Consider the following 23,657-nt stretch of genomic DNA (forward strand, 5'->3'; position numbering starts at 1 on the left):
CTCTTTTATAATAGTCACAGCAATCCCAACCCCCACCCCCGGATCGTGCAGCACGCCGGGCCAGGTAGAATAACATGATTTTTTTTCAAAGATTCTCTTTCTTTAAGACAACCTATGCAAATTATGTCATTGCTGTGAAAAATCCCTGTTTTATATAGCAGATGTTATCTGGCAGGATTTCCTGCAAGGTGATGTGTATCTATTGTTTTTTTTTGTCTCTCTTTTTTTTTTTTTTAAAGATACCTTTTCTGCCTGTGTTGCTTCTATTCGAGTTGAAAACCCGTCCTTAGCTGCTTAACTTTACTTTATTCCTCGATTCAAATCCAAGTAGTAAAAGATGCTTTGTGTTCTTTCAGACTTTCCATTTAAGTTTGGGAATCTACTAAGTAGTGTGGGGGGGTATGGGCCACCTGGGCAACAGTATTCCACTATAAATCTGATGACATCTTTCAGTAAACGTATTTTTTTTTAAAGGTGGTGGAGGGACATGTTAAGTTTTAATGTACTCCAACGTTAATGGGATCGTACTGTGTTTCAGTGTAGGTTGTGACTCTTGTATAAAAACAAAAGAAAAAAAAAAAGGATCTTTCTGTAAACAAAATATCTCCTTTAACCAGGCATTTTAAATTGGATCTGTTAAACCTCTTCCCAGAGCTCTGTAGAGCCAGTTCATCTTTTAATTAGTTTTTCTGAGGAACAGGAGTATTCAGTGGGTTGTGAATACAGCCGTGCACTCTGCAAGAACTTTAACTCCATCCGATTAATGTTATTATAGAGAAGGCAGAGATCAGCTTTGTAGAACTTTACCATCATTCTCAAACTTTAATTCTTAAACATCATGTCAGTCATCCACCTCACGCTATTTCCCTGCCAATTTTAATTACTGTTTTAACTATTCGATGCCCACCTTCCATGGCTGGAGATGGGATGTCTTTAAAAGGACTTACTACTTTGTGCAAAATGAAACTTGGAATTCTCTCTCAAGTTGGGCAACTAAAACATCTTGAAGTGCAAAACCTGGTGGTTTAGCATGGAGTAGTAATGAACATGTTTTCCTTACCAGCTTCTTTTGCTGGGAAAGACGGGTAGAGAACATGGGAAGAGAGGATTTCCAGCATCCTTTCCAAAAAGATGCTGGTTCCTCCGGTGTGCTGGGTCATCACTGCAGGTATCGTTCCCCAGTTTTTGGCTCACAGACAGTAGAAGTAAGTGAATAAATCGGAGTAGATAGGCAAGACCATGAGCTGACAGTGGGTTGATTTGTCATTTCAAATCTCCTGAAAGCCAAAAAGTACCTATGTTTTAATGTCAAAACTATTACCAAATCTATCTGAAATTATAATAATCTGTGACAGTTTAACAACATGCCAGGATATAAAAAGCATAGTGATGAGGTCCTGTTCTCAGTTTTTGCATGTGATGGAGAACAACAAATTCCAGCTCTTCTCGACTGGTGCCCTGGGATGCTGTTTTGTTGTGCTGCTGCTCTGCACCTGAAACGTGAGGGGGCTTGTTAAAATCAGAGGGCAGAGCACCGCCTTGTCAGCTGGAGCCGAGCTCCTTTCGGGGCAGCAGCAGGAGAGGTCTCGTTTGTTCCTACTTCAGAGTTTTCTGTAGAAAATAATGAGAACCCTAGAGTCTGTCCTGAAATTGTGAAATCCTTTGCTTCTGTAGAAAAGTGAACAGATATTAAAAAAAAAAAAAAAAAAAAAGGCTGGGGGATGGGGTTTGGTGTTTAGACCATGGTAACTGAAAAGCACCAGACGGTCATGGGGTATTCTGAAAATAGCCATTATCAAATCTTGTTTTAGTAATTTGTCAGTGATGTTGATGTGTAATTCTAGCTTGTATTTGAGTAAAAACGTTCAAAAATCTAATCTAGCACCTTCTGCTGTACAGAGCTGTGCTCTAGTATCAGAACTCACTGTTTTTTTTTATTTTAATTGTTTTTTCGTGGTGGTATCTTTTGCAATGCATTACTTAAGGAAATAGATTGGGACTTTATTCACTGGGTTTATAGGGTGAGGCATTTCCATCAAATCCAGATATTTGCAGTTACCAGGTTGATTTTCAGGGGCAGCCCCATGCTGCAGGTCGGGTGGGCTGAAACTCACTTGTCCCCGCTCCTACCCTTGCTTATTCAGACAAGCGAGGGCAGCAGGGTGGTGTGTGAGGACGTGGTGCTGTCCCGGGGATGGATCCTGCCACGCTGCCTCGCTTCCCAGGAACCTTGCGGAGGGACAGAGCAGCCTTGGAGGTTCGCTGCCCTCATACGGGGTGGCTGAGGTTTTAATGTATACCTTTGAATGCGTAATTTATGATGGGATGAACGCGTTCCTTGGCGCGGCTCCCCATACGCAGCGTGCCAGTGAGCGATGAGCAGTGCCATCTAGGGTTGAGCCTGGCCTGGGCTTCTCACTGTGTCTCGGCAGCCAGCTGCAGTCCTGCGGTGGAAGGTTTCCGAGGGCAGAGTGTATCCTTAATCTTACAGACATAGGGTTTTCCTCAGATGAGAGCCCATTTTTAAAGTACTGAACTGAATCTTACGAAGAACCTTGAATCCTGCTGTTATATCAAAAATACATACCTGTGCCAGGAAGACTTGTGGGAGGCTTTTGCTGGGCCTGTGATTTTATGGGAAGCATGGGAAGTTCTTGGCTTGTAGGTGATAAAGCGTTGGGATTATTATTGAGAACCGGAGGACATTGCCTTCTGGCTGATTCATGCAGGAGAACTTCAGCTTGAGGAAACATTGCTGCATGTGTTTGAAGGGGAATAATGTAGTTTGATCATATGGTTGAAAAACCTAAGCAAGCCAGACGAGTTGCTCAGAAGTAACTGGGTATCCCATTTGGGTTTTGATGTCACTGCAAACCTTTTTAGGGGGGTGGGTTGAAGAAATAAAATAAATAAAGCACCTTTTCCGTGGGGCAATATGTTTGAAGCCTTGAGTAGCAGTCCCCCCTGACAGCACATTTATATATATGGCATATATCTCCATTTATTTAGCTTTGTAGCTGAGGCATCCCTTAGGGGCAACGTCTGAAAAAGTCAATTAACTCTATAACTGACCCATACCCAGAAGCAAAAGATTTTGTTTTACAGATTTATCTGAGGCTTGTGTGTAGCTTTGGGGGAACTCATTAAGCTTGACAGCAAATGCTATGGTCTTGTTAGTACCATCCAGAAAGGCCTTGTGGTTTAGGCTTTGGATTACAGTTTTCCACAAAGAACCACATCATTTTAGGGTAAGTAATTGCAGAAGGCGCTAATGTTGAAGTTCTGTCCTGTCCTGCAGCCTGTGGCCCACGTTCTGGTGGCAGGACACCTACACAGAGCCGTGACTGAAACTGCGCGGGGCGAAGCTGCCCAGGGCCTGGGCCTCTCACCCCAGCCTCGTCCCGGCGCGCTTGGCCTTGGGGCGAGCTCGGGAGCCAGCTCCCAGCTGCTGCCTGTGGGCAGGCGTGGGTTTGCATTATTCTTCAGTAATATTTAAGTTCAAATGACTATAACTTATAATAGCAAAACCATAATTTAGTAAATGCAACAATTTATTTCCCAAAGTGCTGAGCACTCTATGCCTTCTTCCGTCGCCAAATTATAACAGGATGTACAGTGGTCTGTGGATTATTTTTCCCCGAATTAGATGATTTTCCTAGGCTGGTTTACTACCTCTGAGGAAGGTAACATGGGCTTCTGTGAGCAGAGGGACTGATGGAAGGGAGGCAGGCTTGTCAAGTGCAACTTCTGCTTGGCGCTTCTTTCCAGCTCTGTGGGCTTGAAGGGCAAAGCTGATAGGTCCCTCGACCCATTTCCTAGACCTTTCTTCACCTTTCATTTCTTGTACAAAAGAATTCATTTTCTAAGGAATTTACTTACCTTTTGATTGGATGTGTTAGGCAGGAGATTTGTCTGTAAGCTCAAACTACTTTAAAGGTAGTTATTTTGAAGGTGCCCTACACCCCACCCCGAAGCAGCAAGCATGGTTTGCTTTGACGTTTCAGGTCCTTGCTTCTTCCTGTTTGAATTTCTGTATTTGCTGGTTTCATGGTTGCTGTTTCCTTATTATTATTATTATTTTTAACCCTTGCTTTTTTTCCTGAAAGTACCAGTGGAAACTTCAACAAATTCTTTCTTGGCTCTCCTGATTGAATGACTAAAGGCTGGGGTGGGAAGAATGTCTGGCCTTCAAGTTTGTGATCTGCTGATTCATAGATAAGTATTCTATAAAATGCATAGTTGGGCTGCTCTGACTTTAGGGCTGAGTATTCTTTGATGATCTGTTTGGGAAAACAGCTGCAACTTGACTCAAACTTTCCAGTTCAGTATGTCCTGGTTCCAGTATTATGAAGTTCATCAGCCTGACTTAAAGGGAAATCCTGGTTCTTGCTCCTGTGCATTGTACTCCTCTGTATGCAGAACACTGTCGTGAGCGAGGTGAGGCCGTGCTGATGTCCTCCTAGCAAAGCTGTGTTGCTGATAGCTGTGGGGAAAGAGGGAAAACAGCAGACTGAAGATGAGGAGTGCTGGCACGCAGTGTTATGTAGTCCCTACTTGGTTTTCTGTGGAAAAAATACTCATGTAGCAAAATAAATTATGTACAGGCTGAGAAGCACTTGTTTTCTTTCTTGATCTTGTTAAAGCATTTCTTAACACAACGGCTTTTTTTCTCAAGTATTAGCATTAATTACTGAAAATGTTAATAGGTTTTGTGGATTGAACAAGTGGGAAGACTAGCAACAACCTGGTATTTCAAAAGAAAATAATATTCTGTCCTCTAGATTCAAAGATAATTCAGGAAAGTAATAAAAGCTTGTGAAATCATATGGAAGAAAGCTTTATGTCACTTCGCTCCTTCATCAGATAGAAAGCAAATACTTCATTTCATTGGCCAAAAATCTGTGTCTTGGAAATGACCCTGTAATCTTTTTCTTTTGCAAGTCACTAAGTTTCATACATCTCAATGTGCTTTTTCCTCCCCCTCTCAAATTGTAAGCTTAAACCCTCCAAAGTCTTGGGGCATTCTGGCAGTCAAGCCTGCTGCATATGCTTCCTGGAGTCAGCGTGCACAAATGATCACTCTTTAAATCACATAGTGCAAGATTTCATTAAAAATTTGGAGAACCATCTTATGACTAGGTTGATGATCTCATTTTATCCATACATGGTACTTATTAAGTAAATACCTTTGAAGCATAGGAAGCCGTCTGGGAACCGACTTGTGTTTCTTCCTCTCTTGTGTTATCTTAATTTGATTGGTGGTACAGAAGTCCTGAAAATATTTTGTGAGGGAAATATACGTTGGAAATAATGCAGTGCTATTCTTAGCTCTTCTTGCAAACTTCCTACTTTTTTTTTTTTCCTTGGGACATTGCCGTACTTCACGTACTTTAACTTTGCATTTACTCTGAGTTCCCTCAAGGGAAGGATTTGGTGAAGTACTGAGCACCTTTCAGAATTCAGAAGAGAAGACTAAGGCAACAGGACCTTCTCCAAGAACTAATTCTGGCCTTTTCTGTGAGAATCCTTGTCAGCGCATTTTTGCTGTAAAGGAACGGTGAATAAACTGTAGCATTTTTGGTAGCAGTGGTACACCACACGTCTGCAATGCCTGTCCACCGAGAATGCGTGTGCTCTGGAGACTTAGGAATTGCACATCTTGAGCATGTTTCTGCTTTAGTTATGAGGAAGTATTTATGCCGACAGGCCAGGACAGAAGCTTTCATGAGTGATCTCCTATTGTCTCACCGTGGATAATAATCGGCCTCTCACCTTCTGTGGTTATTAACTGTTTAGTTGGAAGCATGAGCCTTTTAAAAATTTGGCCAAGGGTGTCACGTCATAATAAGCTGTCTCGTTTGGAGGCATCCGATACTGGATGCTGGAACTGTTGGTGTCCTTTATAGCTCTGGAGAAGATGGAGAATATGGTCCTGTCCTTGGCTCCCAGCAACTGAGTTGTCAGTTCTGTGTGGTGAAATGGGAGGTACTGTGCGCACAGTTGGTTCTTGTTAGAAAGAAAAATCCTAGCATTGTAGAAACACTGGATGGGAGGGACCTCCGGACTGCCTCCAGTCTGACGTCCTGCCTGACGTGGGACTGTCACCCAAGTCACAGCTCTGCCGTGGGTTTGTCTCAGCAGAGCATTGGCAGTCTCCAGGGATACAGACTGCCCTGCACTGAGAAAAAAGTGAAAATGGACACTCTGAACCTCCCAAGGAACAATTTTGGCTGTTTGTCAGTTCAAAATCTCCCACTTAAGACTGGTTTCCTTTTTTTGCTTTAGACGGCTCTTGCTTGCAGCATGAAGTGAGCTCCTCTGTTGTTGGGGCTAGGAGCAGGGCTTCTGCGTTAGAAAAGCCAACAAATTCTTTTGAAAGAGGATGTAGCTATTCATCTAAAGCCTTAATTTTCATATGTTAGTGTTGTTATCTGCTACCGTGAACTTCTGTATTTGATAGAGAGCAGTAGTCAGAAAAATCTTGATGAAGAAGAGGAACCACCCAGCATATAGCTGGCATTTCTCTGCATTGTTCTGGACTTTCCAAATTGGATTGAACGTTGTGATTGAAAAGATTGTCAGCACTATGTAAATGAGAAAGAGAAGTGAAAGTGCATCTCATGCAGATAATTTCTATGTAGATAATTTGCCATAAAAATTTATATTGCAGTCCTTAAAACCTTCAGAGATTTATTCTGTCTAGGGAAAGGTGATTTATATGGTATTAAAACACTTTTTATGTTCCAGTCCTTTAGATTTAATGTTTATTGCCTATAAAAATGAAATCTTCCTGTGGATATTTAAAAGTTTTGGTACTGTGTGAAATATATATTCAGCTTGGAATCTGAAATGCTTTAGAGACGCAGTAAATAAGTGACGGAGGGTTACCTCAGGTTCACCGGCCTCGACAGTCCAGACTCACTCCAGGGCTGAATCCATTATGTAGGTACCATTCTGCTTACCGTAGGCAAATCGTAGAGGAGGGTATACAGTGATACAAGTAACGTGTAATTTTGTCCTTCTTGTTTTGGCTAAATATTTATACATATTTATACTTTATACAAAGGTTTTCGAAACTGAACTTGGCCTGCTGTGTATAGCTGGTATTAAAATACACAGGTAGGCTTACTCCTTACCCATAAAGGGCTGGATTAAAGCACAAGGTTAAGGTACTCTGCAGGAGTATCAAAGAAGAAAAGGAATTCTGCATCGCTTCTCCGTGTGGTGGTCGAGTGAACAGGGCAAGGCAGTGCCGGGCTGCTGCGGTCTGCATGGATAGATGGGCAAGGAGGAGTCGGTTCTGGGTGGGTTTCTGGTTCAGCTGGGGGCTGGTTTTGCTACCCCTGCTATTGTTTGGGCAGAAAAACAGAAGAAACTGTATTTCTTTTAAAGCATAATTCGTAACCCTATAGTGTAGGTCTCTTTCCCAGCCAGTTTCTAGAGCCTAGTCAGCCTGCCTAGAAATGCTTGAAATAGAACACGTGAGAGAGAAGGAAATAAATCAAATGATTTTTTACACAAAAATAAGAAAATGCGTGTAGATGATTGTTTTGCCTTGTAACTTAATGGTGGTGTCCTGAAAAAGTAAATGACATAGCATGTTTTGCTTTTTCCCAAACATTTCTCATAGTTCTAGAGTTCATCCCACAGCAAACACGTAAGTTAAGCTGTAAAGCATGCACCCCCTGAAGATGGAGATTGAGAAAAGCTTAGCAAGTCCTTGTGAGATTTTCTTGTGGAACTGCAAAATCCTCTGTGTTGCTGCAGATGAAGCACAAAAACTGAAGGCTGATTCGTAGTCACATAGCCAGCACAACCGGAGACGTTGTGGGAAATAATTCTGGGGGCTTACAGATAATGCTTAATTTGCAGTGGTACATCAAATAGCACCCAGCAATTCCTTTCCAAATCATTTTCTTTTAATAGGAATTTAATGTTACTGAGAGTTCCTGGACTGATTGTACTGGAGCCTGAAGTCCTGCCTGTGGCAACAGCGAGTCGGCAGCAGTGCAGGCTTTCTCACACTGCTCCGCAGCTCTGCCTCCGTCCTGGTGTGGGAAAGGATGCAGTTCGGATGTTGCAACAGCAGACAGCCAAGTGAATGGCACTGGTTCAAGGAGGAATTTTGGTGAGGCTTCCCAGGGTTGTAAGTCTGCACCCTGGCACATGAAAGCCGAGGAAGCAGCCGAGTGTTGTAGCCGTAAGAGGCGAGTCTGCATTGGTAAATGCAGCCTTTGGTGCAGCGTGTTTGGCAAAGGTGGCTTGTGTGCTGTTTGAACAAGGAAGACATCCAGTCATTGAGACAGGGTGGGTAAGGTGACTTGCAAAATGTGAGGAATAAATAAATAAATAAATAAAATCCAAAGCAATATCAGGGTAAAACTAATAATAATAAAAAAGGAACAACAACAAAAAAAATACCAACGACAAAACCTTCCATTTTTATTCTGGTCTTTATAAGGGATTTTGGAAAGCCAGGATCATATTCTACATGGCTTTTTCCTGGGTAATGTGAATGAAGTGGAGAGGCAGGAAAGAAGAATAAATGTGCAGTGGGTTTAAGAAGACTTTTGCTTATAGAATTGTAGAAATGTAATTTAGCTAAAGTTAACCAAAAAACAATAGCTGAAAAAATCAGGCTTCAGCTGAAGGGATTTTGTTCTTGGTTCCTTCACTGTTCAGGGCAATGTCTCTGGTGTGACTGCCATTCTCCAGCCTTTTTCCTCCCCCAGTGCTGTTTGTGTGGCTCCAGAGAATTTTCTGCGAGCTGTTTTCAGTGACCTGCTTTGAATGGCTGTCTTCATAGTGCAAAAATTAAACTCCTGTATTTTTTGTATGTTGAACTCTGAAAAGCATTGAGAGGTTTTCGGCAGTCTGTGATGTTGCTGTTGAAGCTGGTATCTGTAGATGTCTTCGTGTGGAAGAAATATGGTTTTATTTAGTTTATCTTTTCTACTGCTTAGCCAGATACGCTGTCATAAAAACAGCTCTTGTGGTCTGATCATTCCATGATTTTGTGGGGCTTTGTATTTGTCCACTTGCTTCTACCATAAAAAGCTTACTAGTTAAATGTTCATTTCATATCAGATATGTGCTTTAAATACGTGGATGATCCTTGACCAGAACTTTTTCTCCTAGTCATGTAAAATCTCCCTTTCTTTCTCCCATGATTTAAGGGAGAAAGAAAACCAGTCTCAAAGTGAAATTTGTATCATTTGACACACCACGTAGCACACTTGTCATCTCAGTAGTGGTGTTTTGGATCAAGCTTCCCTATTGTCAGGCCCTGGGCTTTATGGTATTTCATCAGCTTTTTCAACCTAAGTGTTTTCTGACATTTGGAGGAGAGCGTCCAACACTCTCATCTGCATATATGAAAGTTAAAATTTGGTTCTTCTTCAAGAGCGAGATACTGGAGGCAGTGAATCTCCGTGAGCAGATGAGAGGTAAACCAGCTAGTTCTGGTTTGTCTGAAAAGGGATGGGGAAGGGTGATAAAAACCTTTAGCTTGCTGCTATGTATCACATACTTGAATGTTTTTTTTTGGTTCAAAAATATGATACTGATTAAATACATGATACAACACACAACAAACAGCAAATTATTCATGAGGACCTGAGTTCGTTTCTAAAGGACTTGGGGTAACTTTGGATGTGCTTTCAGCCACTGCAAAAAAGAGGGAACGTAGTCCCACCGTGTCTGAAAGTGTGGCTGTTTAATTCCGTTGTCTTCCAGGATATATATCTATATGAACTGAAATCACTGTATGACAGAATGCCTTGACAAGATACAAACCGAAATGGTTTCTTGGTAGAGAGATCACGTCTGTGACTTTGCTGGGAAGCAAAAATTAGTGTATTGTAGATAACTGTATTTGTAGAGTTTCTTTCTGTGTGTGGGAAGGGAATGAAGTAATCTGTTCCATCAGCTTGTAAAACTGAACTAATTAACAGACAATCAGCATTGATTGAGACAGCTGCATTCTTTACTGAGGGGTTGTAAACACACAGTCTTCACAGAATTGTTTTTACTGCTCTAAAGTGCAAGAAATTGAAATTGTATTTGATAGCCAAAATTAAGGACTTTTAAGTGACAGTGTATCATAGCAAGGTTGACAGTGCCACTGCAGCTAAATCTGTTGTTTTCATAGCAAACCTCATTTTAGTGAGATTTGTCACAGTGAATAGTGGCGGAATTATAGAAATTATTATTGAAGATTTTTCTTTAAAGTCGAAAAGGTATTTTAGCTGTATTGAATACCTTAGTTGCATGCATGGAGCAAGTAGATGCAAGCTGTCCTTGGTTCAGTGGTCATCCTGGTTGGCCCAGCTTCCACCGAATGCCAGAGGATGCCGGATTTCCAGTATTTAAGTGTGAGTGTTAATGCATGACTTCTAGAAGACCATTATAACAATTCCTTGCGTACAGTTTAGGGAGTGCTACCAGAAACACTGATCTTAACAAGGGGGGGTGGCAGTACATGTTAAAAGTACTGCATGAAGAAGAGTACTTCTGGTACTAAATTAGCATGCAACATTATTAACATCAAGCATGTTATTCTTTATGTGCTGCTACGTGCGCTGTCACCTCCAATCCAGCCTCCTTGTGACTGTACATCAGCTAATTTTACCTCGTGAGTCAATTCTGCTATTTTCCTTTTCATGTCACAGAAAATGAGCTCAACTAAGTACCCCAATATGTTGTTGGAAAACACCTAGCCAGGAAAGGCATTCTGCATTCCTTAGCATCTCCATCCGGATTTGAGTTCGCTGAGATCCTTCACTGTCGTCATGGTCCAGAAAAAAATATTACAAGCTATAAAGAAAAAAATTCTGAAAGGCTTCACAGACCAACATTGTTTAATTGCCCAGAATATGTAATGCTTGCTATCAGTGTTAAATGCCAGACGTTCATTTTAAAATTGTGTTGTTGTCATAGCAAGCTGAGTCTTATTTGGGTTTTAGATATGAAAGAATACTGAGAGGTCTAAATGGGACTTCAGTAATGAAAATCTAAATAAAGAAAACGTTACTTTCTTGTTTCCTATTTATATCTATAATTTTTTAGAAAACATCCACCAATTGCATTCACAGACAACTTCACAAAAATGCTGTATTTTTCCCATCATGGGAAAATGCATAAACCTTGCAGCGTGCCCAGAAAGTCAACAAACTCAGACCAAGGGAGGAAGCGTGTTAGTCAGGAGTCAAGGACCGTTCTCCGAAAACCCTCTGCCAAATACTCTTCCTGCTTAAATTGTTTATCAAACAACAATTTCATTTGCCAGTAATTTTCTTCTGATGTTGTTTTTGTTACTACCGATTTCTTAATACAAGTTCCCCATCCAGCTTCCTCTGTAAAATGCTGCAGTCACCGTCCTGTGCCTGATGTCAGTCTGTCCGTCTGTCAGTGCAGCCGTGTTGTGAACCCAGGTATAGAGCTCCTCTGCGGAGGAAAAGACAGTCTGTGAAGGACCATAGCAGCGTTTAAACGTGTCCTTTGATCAGAAGGGACAGGTGAACTAAAGCCTATTAGAAGGGGGTCACCGGACAATATTTTCAAGATGTATTTTGTAGTTTTTCTCCTATTTCGTAGCACATACCTGCTGCTGAGGTCTTTAGTAACAAGAAATTCCAAGTCTAACCTCACCTTTCTGAACCATATTTGTTTGGAAACCCTCCTACCATACAGATATACTACTACGATAGTTTATTCTCATGCTGTACCACTTCTGCAGTGCCCCAGCATCAGACGGGAGCGAAGGCTGAGGTGGTAGGTTAGCTCAAGGCCCGCTCCTCAAGGAATTACTCTGTTGAATGTGGTTTAAAAAGTATTTGTAGGCTGTTTCTTCAGTGTGTATTTATTCTTTTGTTGGTAAATATTTTATGTCCAGTATTTATTGTCCATATTTTACGTTAGGAAACAGCTTAAGTAGCTTTCAGATTGGTGATTGCATTTGGAGACTAAAAGATTATTGAGTGGTTGCTGTGATGGACTTCAGGGCAGACAGTTGGTCTGTCTTCAATGGTTAACCATGTTAAAAATCTTCCAAGAATAAAATGTCATCAAAGGAAAAACAATTGCGACGTTTTGTTCTAAATGACAGTGTAGTGAGGATTTGAGTGAAGTTGAAATCCAAGCAATGAGTTAGTTTGCATTTAGAATAGAAAACAAAACAAAAAAAGCTTGAGTTTATTTCTTTTAAATAATAAGTGTCCAGAACTCACGTTGAAACAAGGCTGTGTGTGTATGTATTATTGATTTATTAGTGGCGGCCTTTATAGCAAGTTATAAATCCTGATCTGTGTTACAGTATGTGTCTAGCTTAAAGCATGGTCATGCTTCATTTGCCAGCAAAGCTGAGGCTGAAAAGAGGAGTAACTAAATACTTTAAATGATGTAGCAGAGCTTAGGTAAAGGGCTGAACTTTTTGTTATTTGAACCACTCTTTTAAGGCCACGTTTTGCTTTGATCTGAGGTCAAGAGAATTAGTTAGTGTAACGCACGAATCTGATCTTGCTTGGAAGTAGGACATGAGCTGAAGTTTATGAAGGTGTTTTATTACAAGATGGCAGCATAATCCCTCTTCACCTGAACACGGTGGCTGCTGCAGGAGTTGGCTGAAACAAGAAGAGTGCATTAAGTAGTTTGTAATTAGTCATTAGTTAATTGTTCTTTTCTTGTTGTTTAAGGGCCACAGCCCTTTAAAAAGTCCCAAAGAACTACAGGGACGGCCCTGGGGACCACCTCGTACCCCAGCCTGCTGTGTTCCTGCATCCCGTAGGGCAGTGGGGTGGCTGTGCGCGATGCGCTTCTGGTGGTGCAGTTACCACGTCTCTGCCGGCCCTTGGGGTCTGTGCGGGGCGAGCTCGTGCTGCATCTCGGTCAGTCTGTGCTCATCCAGCAAGGCAGGAGGTCAGGCAGATGTGTATCACTGCGTCTTGCCTGGGGAAAGTCTTTGCAAGCGACACTGGGTTTTCTTTGGTTCCTCGTAATTTATTTTATTTGGCAGAAGGTGATGTCATTTGATTCCCCACCACCGCGTAGTTGCTGTGAAACAGCAAGTATTAAACCGAGGCATTTTGTGCTTCTTGCGGAGTAATTAACCAACGTGGACGTGGTAGGCTAACGAATTCCCTCTCGCAGTGCAGGCTGGGGGTGATGCTCCACGGGCCAGCCGGAGCTGTGCTCGCTGCTTCGTGCGTGCTGGCTGCCTGGAGGAGCCTGTCCTGGGAGGCCCGACCACAGCCCCGCGCAAATTCATGTTACTTTTTATTTTTGGCCTCTTCTGCTGTAGCTTTTGATGCAACGGGTTTGTACTTCTGCTTTTGAGTGCAGGAGTGTGAAAATTAACATGTGGCAGGTCGGTGAAGCCCTGAGCAGCACTCCAGCAGCATGGGAGCTGGAGCCTGGCAAAAGCAAAAGGGAACCCTCTCCCCAGCAAAAGCTCATGGTTTCGTTTTAGGAAATTTATGTCATTTGAAACTATAATGAACAGAAATACAGGACCTAGCAGAATGTTAAGTAACTTCTGGAGGTTTGCTGAAAGTTGTTTTTTTTTTTTTTTTTTTATTTGGCCAGGATTTGTAACCAAAGGACAAGGTGAAGTAAGGGAAGGTGGTGGTTTCACAGCGTTACAGGGACGTCTGTGTGAGGGCCTTCCCACAGCGCCCCAGTGGGGAGCTGGGGGTCGGCCTCTTCTCGCAGGTAGTGATAGGACACGAGGGAATGGCCTCAAGTTGCGCCAGGGGAGGTTCAGGTTGGGAATGAGGAGACATTTCTGCTCAGAAAGAGCGGTCAGGCGTTGGGACGGGTTGCCCAGGGAGGTACCATCCGTGGGGGCGTTCAAGGAAAGGTTGGACGTGGTGCTTGGGGACCTGGTTTAGTGGGTGACATTGGTGGTAGGGGGATGGTTGGACCAGATGATCTTGGAGGTTTGCTCGCATGGAGAGCGCAGGGCCTCCGTCCCAGCAGCCGTGGTGCAGCCTGGCCTGGTGGCACCTCACCCAGCAGTCGCCCGTGCGAAGGGACTGGGCCCTGCGTGCACGGCGTGCTGAGGAGGGCATAGACAGTGCCACGGGATGAAATCTGCCTTTTGGAACGAAGAGCCGGTGTTTCGTTATCCCTGAGTGGGAGGAAAAGCTCGTTAAATAAAACCTACAGACCTTTGGCATTAAGGACTCTATAGCTCTGGACCGTCTTTTGTTCTTTGCATTTAAAAACAAAAAACAAAACAAAAACAAAACAAAAAAAACCTTTTGAATTCAAGGTGTAGATGAAAAGACAGGCATAATCCCGTGTTGGCCGTGGCACTGGCAGTCTGTTCCAGTAATAGTGGTTTTGTTGCTGGCGCAGATATTTATGCAGCTGGGTTATGCTGATAGTAGCTCCTTTTGAAAAGCCAGGACTAGCTTTCCCCTCTTGCAAGACTTTTTGATAGGCTTTCCCTGCATTTGTGGTAGTGCCTGGTGTTAGGGTGAACAAAGCCACTACAAACTTTTTTTTGTGTGACCTTTCTTTCTTTTTTGTAAGAGCTTTTTAGTTAAGCTATCTTATTGATAGATACATTAGCACCTCCGCTTTTGTTCTCTGTTTGCTTAATGCGGTGGCCACCGCACACGTTGACTCACTGTCCAAAAGTACTGCAGAGTACAAAACTGGTTCCAGTTAAAGCTTGTTTAAAAGCTTACTTGGAGTCAAATTACTTGAGTATGCGGAAATAAAATGTGTTTATTGAAACTTCCTAATTCTGTGTGTGAAAGGTAGTTGCATCAGTTTGCCAAGTGACAAAAATATGCTTAAGAAACATGTTTATTTTAATGCTTACGGTTCTTGATTCTTTTTTAATTTTTATTTATTTCTAAGGTGGGAGACAAGCGATTCTTGAGATGTTGCACTCTTTGGACTCTGATCTTTCCTTTTTCTTGTGTGAAAAAGGGGCTTCACAGCACAGCAGGCATGAACTCATCTTACAGAGAAGAAGCTTCATCCGTTATTGCATTCTTATAACATGTTCTACCTTTCTGAGCACTGCTAGACTGGAATTGGTGCTTGCTTTTTACAAGCAAGGACTGTGAAAATAAGCGTTTACAAAAAGTACGACTTTCCAAACGTCAGCTCTGTGGTTACTTCCCACGTAACAATCTGCAGCTCTGTCTGTGAGCATGCGTGTTTGTTTTTCCAGAGAAACACATCGAGCTCACAAAACAGCTTATCATTTCTGAAATACTTCTGTAATCAGTACGTAGGCTTCTGAACAGGTGAAGACTTCGTGGTTTTTCAGATTGAGAGATTACATAATATATCAGTTAGGGAAACGTAAAATGTCCCTGAGACAAGTAGGCTGTGGGTACGCAGGGCTGTGCCTGACGCTTCTGCCTTGGTGTCTTCGATGCTCTGAGAAATTTTCCTTTAATAGGAAATTAAAAATCACAGAAAGCTGCATTGGGAACTTTGATGGATTTGACAAATGCAATACAGAGAAAGGATGCAAACAGAAATGAGACTACTGAAAACTCCTTTCCGTAGCAGGTTATCATCTAGACCGGGCAACTGATAGAAACGATGATAAAGGGAAGTACCTGAACTACACAGAAACAGGATTTCGGTGGAAATGGTTACCAGTACATTTACTGGTAGAAAATTCCTAATCTGCATGCAGTTGTGATTTGTGTCTATCTTTATTATAAGTAAAATAAGGTTTATGGTGCAAACATGCTGCTAAGATCTGCAGCCGTGCCTGAGGCTTTTGAAGGCGCACCTGTGCTTGGGAGGCATCGCTGCCCTGACTGAGAGGTGTCTGCCAGCAAAAATCCGTCTGCCTTGGCGTTCTGTTCTCTTTCTTGCTCCAGAATAACAGCTTTGCGAGAAACGCAGCAGGGATTAGACACTTCAAAATGGGGGAAGAACAAAATTTTGGGGTATATCACAGTGCTTGTGGATGATTACCAAACGTTTTTATAACTCATTCTATGATAGAGCTGACGAGTGCAATCCTGAGAAAGGATCGCCGTTGTGCGTGTCCCCTCCTTCCTGCCGGGGTGTCCATGCGGCACAGGATGCTCCTCGTGCCTCTGCCTTTGCTCGTCACCTGAAGTCTCTTGTTGGTCCTGCTTGACCAACTGTCAGGGCATGCATCTGTGGGCTGTTGTTGCAGTGGGTAGCAGACTGACCTCCTCATTTTCAATTCTTTTCTTTATATAGCATGAAATAAACCTTTTAATGTTTGTTTTCTGAGGGTTGCTTTTGATGGCTCCTGCACTTAAGCACCTAAGACTTTCCTGTGTCCTCTCTTCCCACTGCCTCCCTCCCACCCCCAGTAAATTTCTTGAAATGGGTCAAAGTAGTAACCCTGGGGAGGGGGTTCCTCACTCATCTGTGGCTCAAGCAATGAGAGCTGGCTGCCCGAAATTGACGGTACTTTGGGGCAAAAGTTAAGAAGCAAGAAAGATAAGTTTTTTATTTTGTTCGAATAAATGATGCTTGTCGTGTATGTGGTTGAGATCAAGTAAGGAAGAAAAAAATAGCAATTTTTCAAATAGTTTTGATTTGGGGCTTGTTAACTCTGACATAGACTATGAAGACTTAATATCTTTGCAAGATCCTTGAGCCCTGGTTTCAAACAGCTCGGTGTGGCTGCATGCTGGCATTTTTCCTTGGTGACATCTCTACCTGAGATGTCCCAGAAGGAAACGTCTTGTAGTGAGAAATTACGGTCCCTGTCCCAGAGGGTTTCTGAAAGAAAAGGGAAGGTTCCTGCAGTAAAGGCACCGTGGTACTGGTGTTGATCAGGCAGTGAGGGCAATAAGGGTATTCTTCATTTGCCACCTGACTTTTCATAATAGCACAAAGTAGGATTTATTTATTTTTTGAACCAGTTCTTTTTCTTTCTTGTCTCTTAGCTTGGAAGTATAGGTCTTAAAAAGCTGCTTTTCCATTTGTAAAGTGCGTCGCTAGCCCTCTGTATTGTAAAACAAGCATTTGATTCGTTGGTCTACTGAAATTCCCTCACGCTTCATGATTAGTGTTTTCTTTGCTTTGCTTTAAATGTGTGCTTCCTTTTTAAATATAGTTTTCCAAGTTGCCGGCCGTACCAGATTGTTTATATTTTTTAAAAGCCTTCTGCTTAGCCGTTATATTGCTCTTTATAGTACTGCTTAACCACATTGGTTTCTGTTGCTCTTTTTTCTTGCATAAACTTAGCTGGGATGAATTTCAAATGTGGTTTATCCAACTGTTAAGTATTTCCCACTTTTCTGCAATAGATTTCACATATGTTACAGAATTCCAAACCAAGATCTGGTGGACATATTGCCCTATTTTTTTCTCTCAAAGTCAGAAATGCAGTGTTTTTAAAGCCTTACGGTGACAATATTTAGGTCACTGGCTCCAGTGTGCTGCCTAGCTTCAAATCCATTTGTCATATTTAGCTTATTTCCAAGGATTAAGATAACTGTGGTCCATATACATAGTAGAAATAAAAGACTTAAAGGGGAAACAAGTACTGATTCTCTGGAGTTGGAAACTGCAGAAGGGATTTTTTTCCTTCCAGAGGTCAAACTGTGGAGCCACGTAAAACACATGTCCATCCAGTTGGTGAAAGTTACAGGATTCACCCTCAATAAAAATAACAATTTGGGACCTTTTTTTTTCACAGAGTATCTAGAAAAACTGCAGCTGAATTGCCTTTATAAAAAAAAAAAAAACAAAAAACTTGTAGTACAAGGGATTTTAGCAGGTGTCCTGTGGATCCTGCTTTCTGTGCCTGCTTCCAACACCTCTGTAGAGTAGTAGAAGCAAATCTTTGGTTTCCCATTTTGTTTCCCTCCTCCGGCTGCCCGGTTCCACTGGCAGGACCCAGTGCACGGTCAGCCTTTCAAACATCTCAAACAAACAGCATCTGCTCTATTTTTACCACGTTTTTTTGGTGTGCGTGGAGATGACCGGGCTGGTGGCTGTCAGGCAGCGGGAAGGGAAGGCAGGCAGAGGTTTTCGGGCAGCTGTGTGCTGCTGGCTGGGCTGGCGGCAAGGGGCTGCGGGGGTCCGGTGGTGGAGGTGGCTGCCAAGAGGACCTTCTTGGTGTCTTGCTCTGGCAGGTTTCTCTCACTTCTCATCTCCTTCTTTCTCACAGCCAAGTTGTTTCTTCATTTCAAATAAATAAGGGGGGGAAGCAGTGCCCAAATTCCTCTTACAGCTCAGAGTGATTTGGGAATGATGTCCATAGCTGAGTCGAGTTGTTATTTTTTTCCTGCCACGTGGAAATACCTCAGAAAGGGAACAGCCTGACAGGGAAGGCTGTGTTGTTGCTTTCTGTGCTGGTAAGTGACCCATTCAATCCATTGTGGTGGCATCTGGAAGCGTGGGCCTGAGCAAAGGAACTCCGGTGGGGATTACACTCCGGGCTGGGCCTGCTCAGCCTGGTAAAAAGCCTCATTTCTGCTCAGCCGAGAGGAAAGCTGTTGGAAGATACCCCGGCATTCACCAGATGAGGGACTGAAGCATAACCAGTGTAGGCAGAAGCACAGGATTAACCAGTAGCCGAGTCAGTCATAACTTTTTTCACAGAAAAGCTCACAAAGGCAAAATCCAGTATCTGCAGGCATGTGAAAATAAACCTGGCTTGAACGTGTTCAAGCTTTGTCATCTTCACTGGATTTGGGGAAGCATTAGGAGGTGTGTATTGCACTCCTCTGTTAGCGTGCGTAATGTTGTGATAAAGGCATGAATGCTTTTCAGGAAAAAAGGTGTTTTGGTTGCAAGGTGGAATTAAAAAGGTTGCAGACCTTCGTTCGATGTTAACACAGGAGTCTCTTTTCTGGAAGCTCGGTGCTTTGTTCTGTGCTGCTCTACAGCCCAGCCGCCTCGGTATTCCAGATGATGTGATGGACATACAAGCTTTTATTTTTATTTTGGTGATAATGAGAACTCTAACTGTAGTCCCCTTTTTTTTGTTGTTTTTCTTGACAGAGAGAACTCGATGCCACAGCAACAATATTGGCTAACCGACAAGATGAAAGTGAGCAGTCTAGGAAAAAACTTATCGAGCAAAGTCGCGAGTTCAAGAAAAACACTCCAGAGGTAAGGAGAAAAGCTATTCCAGTCTTTGGAGCTTGCAGTAGTAGGCATATTTAAGAGTTCTTTTCTTAATGTGTTGTTTCCATAATTTTCTTAGCTAAGACTTCTTAAATTTGATGGCTTTCTCTTCAGGAAGCTTCTGTATTCTTTAAGCACTGAAATATGAGTTGACTTTTTAGAGGAAGTATGAACATTAGACTTCAAACAGGCTTGCTCTAAATTTTGTAATAATCTAAAACCTGGAGAACTGCAAAAAAAATTCTTCTTCAGTTAAACCTAACTCTCTTAGCACTTGGATGTAGCAAGTGACATTTTGCTGCCTAAATAAATCTATATCAAGGGCATAACTTCAAAGATGCTCATTTTTCCACCAAAACTCAAATGAAGTTCAGCTGTTAATTTCACTGGAAATGCAACAAGGTCAGTGCTGAGCTCTTTACAAAGCTCCACTCAGAGGATGTACATTGCATGCACCAGGTGGTGTGTAAAAGGTGTCAGAACCAATGCTAGGCAGACCTTGGAAAGGTGAACGTTGCATGGAGGGAGCTGATAGTTTTCAAACTCTTTCACGATTATGATAGCTTGTGCAATGTTTGTCTGCGCCTATGTATGCATAATTGTATAGAAAATGCATATAAACTCATTATCTGTAATGAATGCATAGCAATGTGTAGGGCTTTTTTGTTCTGTGTGTTTCCTTTCTCCCAGTGACTGCCAGCAATTTGTTCATCCAGGAGCGTTCTAGGGTTTCAAAGCCCCTTCCAGATAACTGATACACAAGTATGGGTTCCTTCCAAGAACCGTCTGGGAGAGAAGCAGCAGGCGGCTCTTTTAACCTTTACTGCTGCTTCTCAAGTAGCAAGCAGATGCTGCTTTGCTTCCTCTTGGTACAGAGGGAGAGATGCTGGGGGAGCCTGACCCAGCATGGGGAGAGGGAAAAGGGGGGATTGCTTAACTGGTGCCCTGAGGAGGCTTCGTGGGGCAGAAAGCAGTTCTGCTTCTTTGAAAAAAGAGAAGATTTGGGGACTGCAGCTTTAAAAGAAGAGGAGCAACTTTAAGTAGGTGCAAAAGAATATGAAGAGTAAGTGAAATCTCTGAAAGGGTAAGGAGTTGATTGATTCCCCTTATAGATGGGAAATGATTCCCCCATTCTCTCTAGGGATGGAGAGAAGTAAAAGAATAAAGAAATTGTACAAAATTGAGAAAATAAGTAGATTTCTGGGGCCACATTTTCAAATTATTTGCTAGAAGCTTAAGTTCATTCTTCAAAACTTATTTGAGTTTCCTGTTTCCTTCCTTTTCTTCCTGTAAGGAAAACGACAGATTCTTTAGGCTGGGGCTGCAGCTGCCAGCTCCGAACTGATAGCATGCTTACAGATTAGTCTCAGGATGGTTTCTTTAGGCCAATTTTATTTTTATGGAGCAGAAGGTTACTGGCAGGGGAAAAAAAAAATCCAACTCTGCACTTCTAAGAGCACTGAGAGAGGGCCTCGTAGCTCAGTGGGAGTTGATGTGCAGAGGAAAATTATGCACTCTGTATAGTCACTTCAAGAGATATCATGGGGAAAACGGTATGCAATTAGTTCTTTTTGGTTAGCAAGATGGAGTGAATGTCCTCCACCGCTAAATCATTTGATGGTAAAATTAAAAAAAATACTTTTATAAAATATAGTTACGTAGCCTTTCATGTAATATTTTGGAAGGGAGTTGAGTTGTTTTATTCATTCACAGACTAGGTTCAAAACAATGGCTCTGAACATCCCTAACGTTTGGGGAAATTTGGATCTGTGCTAGATTCTACATCTTGATCCTGCATCATGGGATTCCTAGGAAATCAGATTCCTTTATAAGCTTGCATGGATTTTTGGTATTTTCTTCTCTCCTCTCTGCTGTGATGTTTTTTTCTGCAGCCTTGTTTCTGAACAGCAAACACAATCCAACTCCTCTTCTACTTTCTCTGACAGAATTCACGAACAAAAATGGGATCAAAAGAGAGTATCTGAACTGTAGTAACAGCCAGCCCTAACAGACTGGATATGCTGGCATTGCTCATAGCTCAGCTGAGCTGGGTCTGACAGGGCCTCCCTGTCCCATCCAAGGTGATTGGTGTGGTAGGTACAGGTGCGTAGGAGGCAAGAACTGCAGTACCAGTGGGATAAGTGAGATGGTGTCTAACCGGCCTCACTGGAAAGCTTCACTTCTACACAGACGTTTAACCTTGCACACTGCAGCATTCATCTTCAGCTGTTTTCTGTCCACCCAAAAAAGAAAGTCTACGGATTGAACTCAAAGCATAGACCATTCTGGAGGACAAGAGAACATTAGGAGGCAAGGTTATAACTCTTTGAGCTGATTTTTTCCAAAATTGCAACTTTGTCTGAAAACTTGATGTGGTGAAAACATCCCTAAGGTTGGTAGGAAACACACAGTCAGCCACTGGCATTTTCAAACTGATCTGTTTATGTTACTAAAACATCAAGCATGCTTTTTTTTTTTTTAAACTAATGAAAGAATTTTGTGATAGAAAACCAGCCTGTTTGCAGAAGTGTTCTTTAGATAAGTAAGTAGCCTAGTATATAGCTTTATTTAAATTTCCAAGATGAAGAAACACATTTCTTGGTATAAAAAATGTGGCTGGAAATGTTAAATGTAATAACCTGTTTCAGAGTCCTACTTTCCATTTTCTTTTTCATTCTGGATGCATCCCTGTTGGTGCAGTACTGGTTTAGTCTGTTCCAGCATCTCTTTCCCTCAGCCGTAGCCAGTCTCACCATAAATCAGGAAACAAGTGTCAATTGCCTCAAGTTTCCTATCCATTGCTGTCTGAGATGTCCTCTAGACTTTCCATAATGTCTGCTGTAAGCAATCTCCTGAGTAGCAGAAAAGTGAAGTTGAGGATATTTATGCTGCTGTTTCAGAAGACTTCCAGAAAGATGTGACAGATCTGTTTGGATCATTTCTGTCATCTTTGCAAATGATCAAATTGCTGCAAATGAAATATAATAATATTTTATGTTTATAGGAATGACTCTAGGGCTTGGTATTTAAATATATTAAAGCACTATTTCTGACTTGGCATACTGGGACATAAATCTAGGAAGAAGTATTTCATGGTTTGGGGACCTTATGAACAGAAAGTTAGGTGGTGGCTGTTATATGCAGAAACTTTAAGAAAGAGTTTGTAATTCCTGTTATTCCAAAAATACTTTGTACCCGTCACATCTTTTAAGCAGTCGTATCAGACCTGCTTACCACAGATGTTTTGGGGTATTTTCAGGCTCATTTTGTTCCATCTTGAGCAGCTACTGTGGAAGGCTCAGACTCGCCAAGAGATTACTTGAAACATCAATTTTACGTGACTGTTATTTGGAAGGCAGCTCCAAATACGTCATGTGAATTGCCACCCTGCATCAGATTATTTTCTTACAGTGATAATTCCTGAACTGTTGGGAGTAACTGCATTACATTTTGTGTATTTTAACCTCAGTGAAATTCTTGGTCTAATTCATCATGTCCTTGTATGCCGATTCTGGTGTGAATACAGAAGCGTTTGAGTGACAGTCTTTGGCTTTGTTTTAATGTCCCTCTTTCTCTGAAATAATTCTGGTTGCGCAGGTTAGTAGTTTTTGGCACAAAAAAGTGAAGATACTTCCTAACATTGATGATTTTACTTTGGTTTCTACCCCGATTCCTAGTTGAGTAACTACTTTTTGCTTACCTCTTGCTGTTTTAATCATTCAAAAGCTTATGTAATACTTCAGGCAGGGCATACTTTTAACCTTGTCAACAACAATAGTGAAAAATGCCAGAATAAGTAAATAAGTAATTTGTTAAACACTTGTGGGGAGGGAAGACAATAATATTTAAACTTGATTAATCTATAACTCTCCATGCCTTTTCTTGTGTCCCTCTGTTTCCAAATAGGAACAGGAAAAGAAAATAAATTTTACATCAGGTCCAAAAGACTAAACATTTTCAAGTTTTACTAGTGTATTAACTGTTGATTGCCAGTCCAAAGTCATTATGTAGCTGCACATTTGATTTTGATTTCCAAGGCAAGATGTGTTTCAGTGTGGAGAATGGCGCATGGCACTGCCCATTCTTCATTCTTGGAACAGAAAGTTATTTCCACGTGCTTAGGTGTGTCCTACAGCTCGCAGCTTCTCAGTAACCAGGTCTGGGTGTTGGTATGGCCATGCAATACGTGGAAACATTTTAAAGTGGAGCAGGTGATTCCTGTCCAAATTTAGAGCTGGGGAGTGGAAGACTCAGGAGCCCTTGGAGGCTGGGTAAGGATGAACACAGCTCTGCACACAGCCTTACAGGATGAGGTTATGGGGTTTGCTGGCACCATGACTACCTGAGTGCACTTCATTCAAAGAACTTGAAATCAGAAAATTAGTTTTCCCTTTGTTCCGAGTGTCTTGTGAACACCTGAACAAACACTTCTCAGCCTGTTCTTAATATTGATTCCAACCGAAAACATCGTTTATGGTTTAGCCATGTAAACTAGGTAACTGCTGAACTATGTTGATTATTACCAGGCTCACCTGCAACACGGGTGGTTAAGTCGAGTCCAGGAA

At 42.0% G+C, this 23,657-nt stretch overlaps 1 protein-coding gene across 12 annotated transcripts in view; it reads left to right on the forward strand.

The window, feature by feature from the left end:
• Positions 1-23,657, forward strand: part of CUX1 (cut like homeobox 1) — a 268,876-nt gene that overhangs the window by 29,412 nt on the left and 215,807 nt on the right. For all 12 annotated transcript variants that reach the window (XM_066979728.1, XM_066979718.1, XM_066979720.1 and 9 more), the window contains exon 2: positions 18,967-19,077. In XM_066979728.1, coding sequence (XP_066835829.1) covers positions 18,967-19,077 — 111 coding nt within the window. The remainder of the gene's footprint in view (positions 1-18,966; positions 19,078-23,657) is intronic.

Source organism: Anser cygnoides, chromosome 18, assembly GCF_040182565.1.
Source record: "Anser cygnoides isolate HZ-2024a breed goose chromosome 18, Taihu_goose_T2T_genome, whole genome shotgun sequence".
NCBI lineage: Eukaryota > Metazoa > Chordata > Aves > Anseriformes > Anatidae > Anser > Anser cygnoides.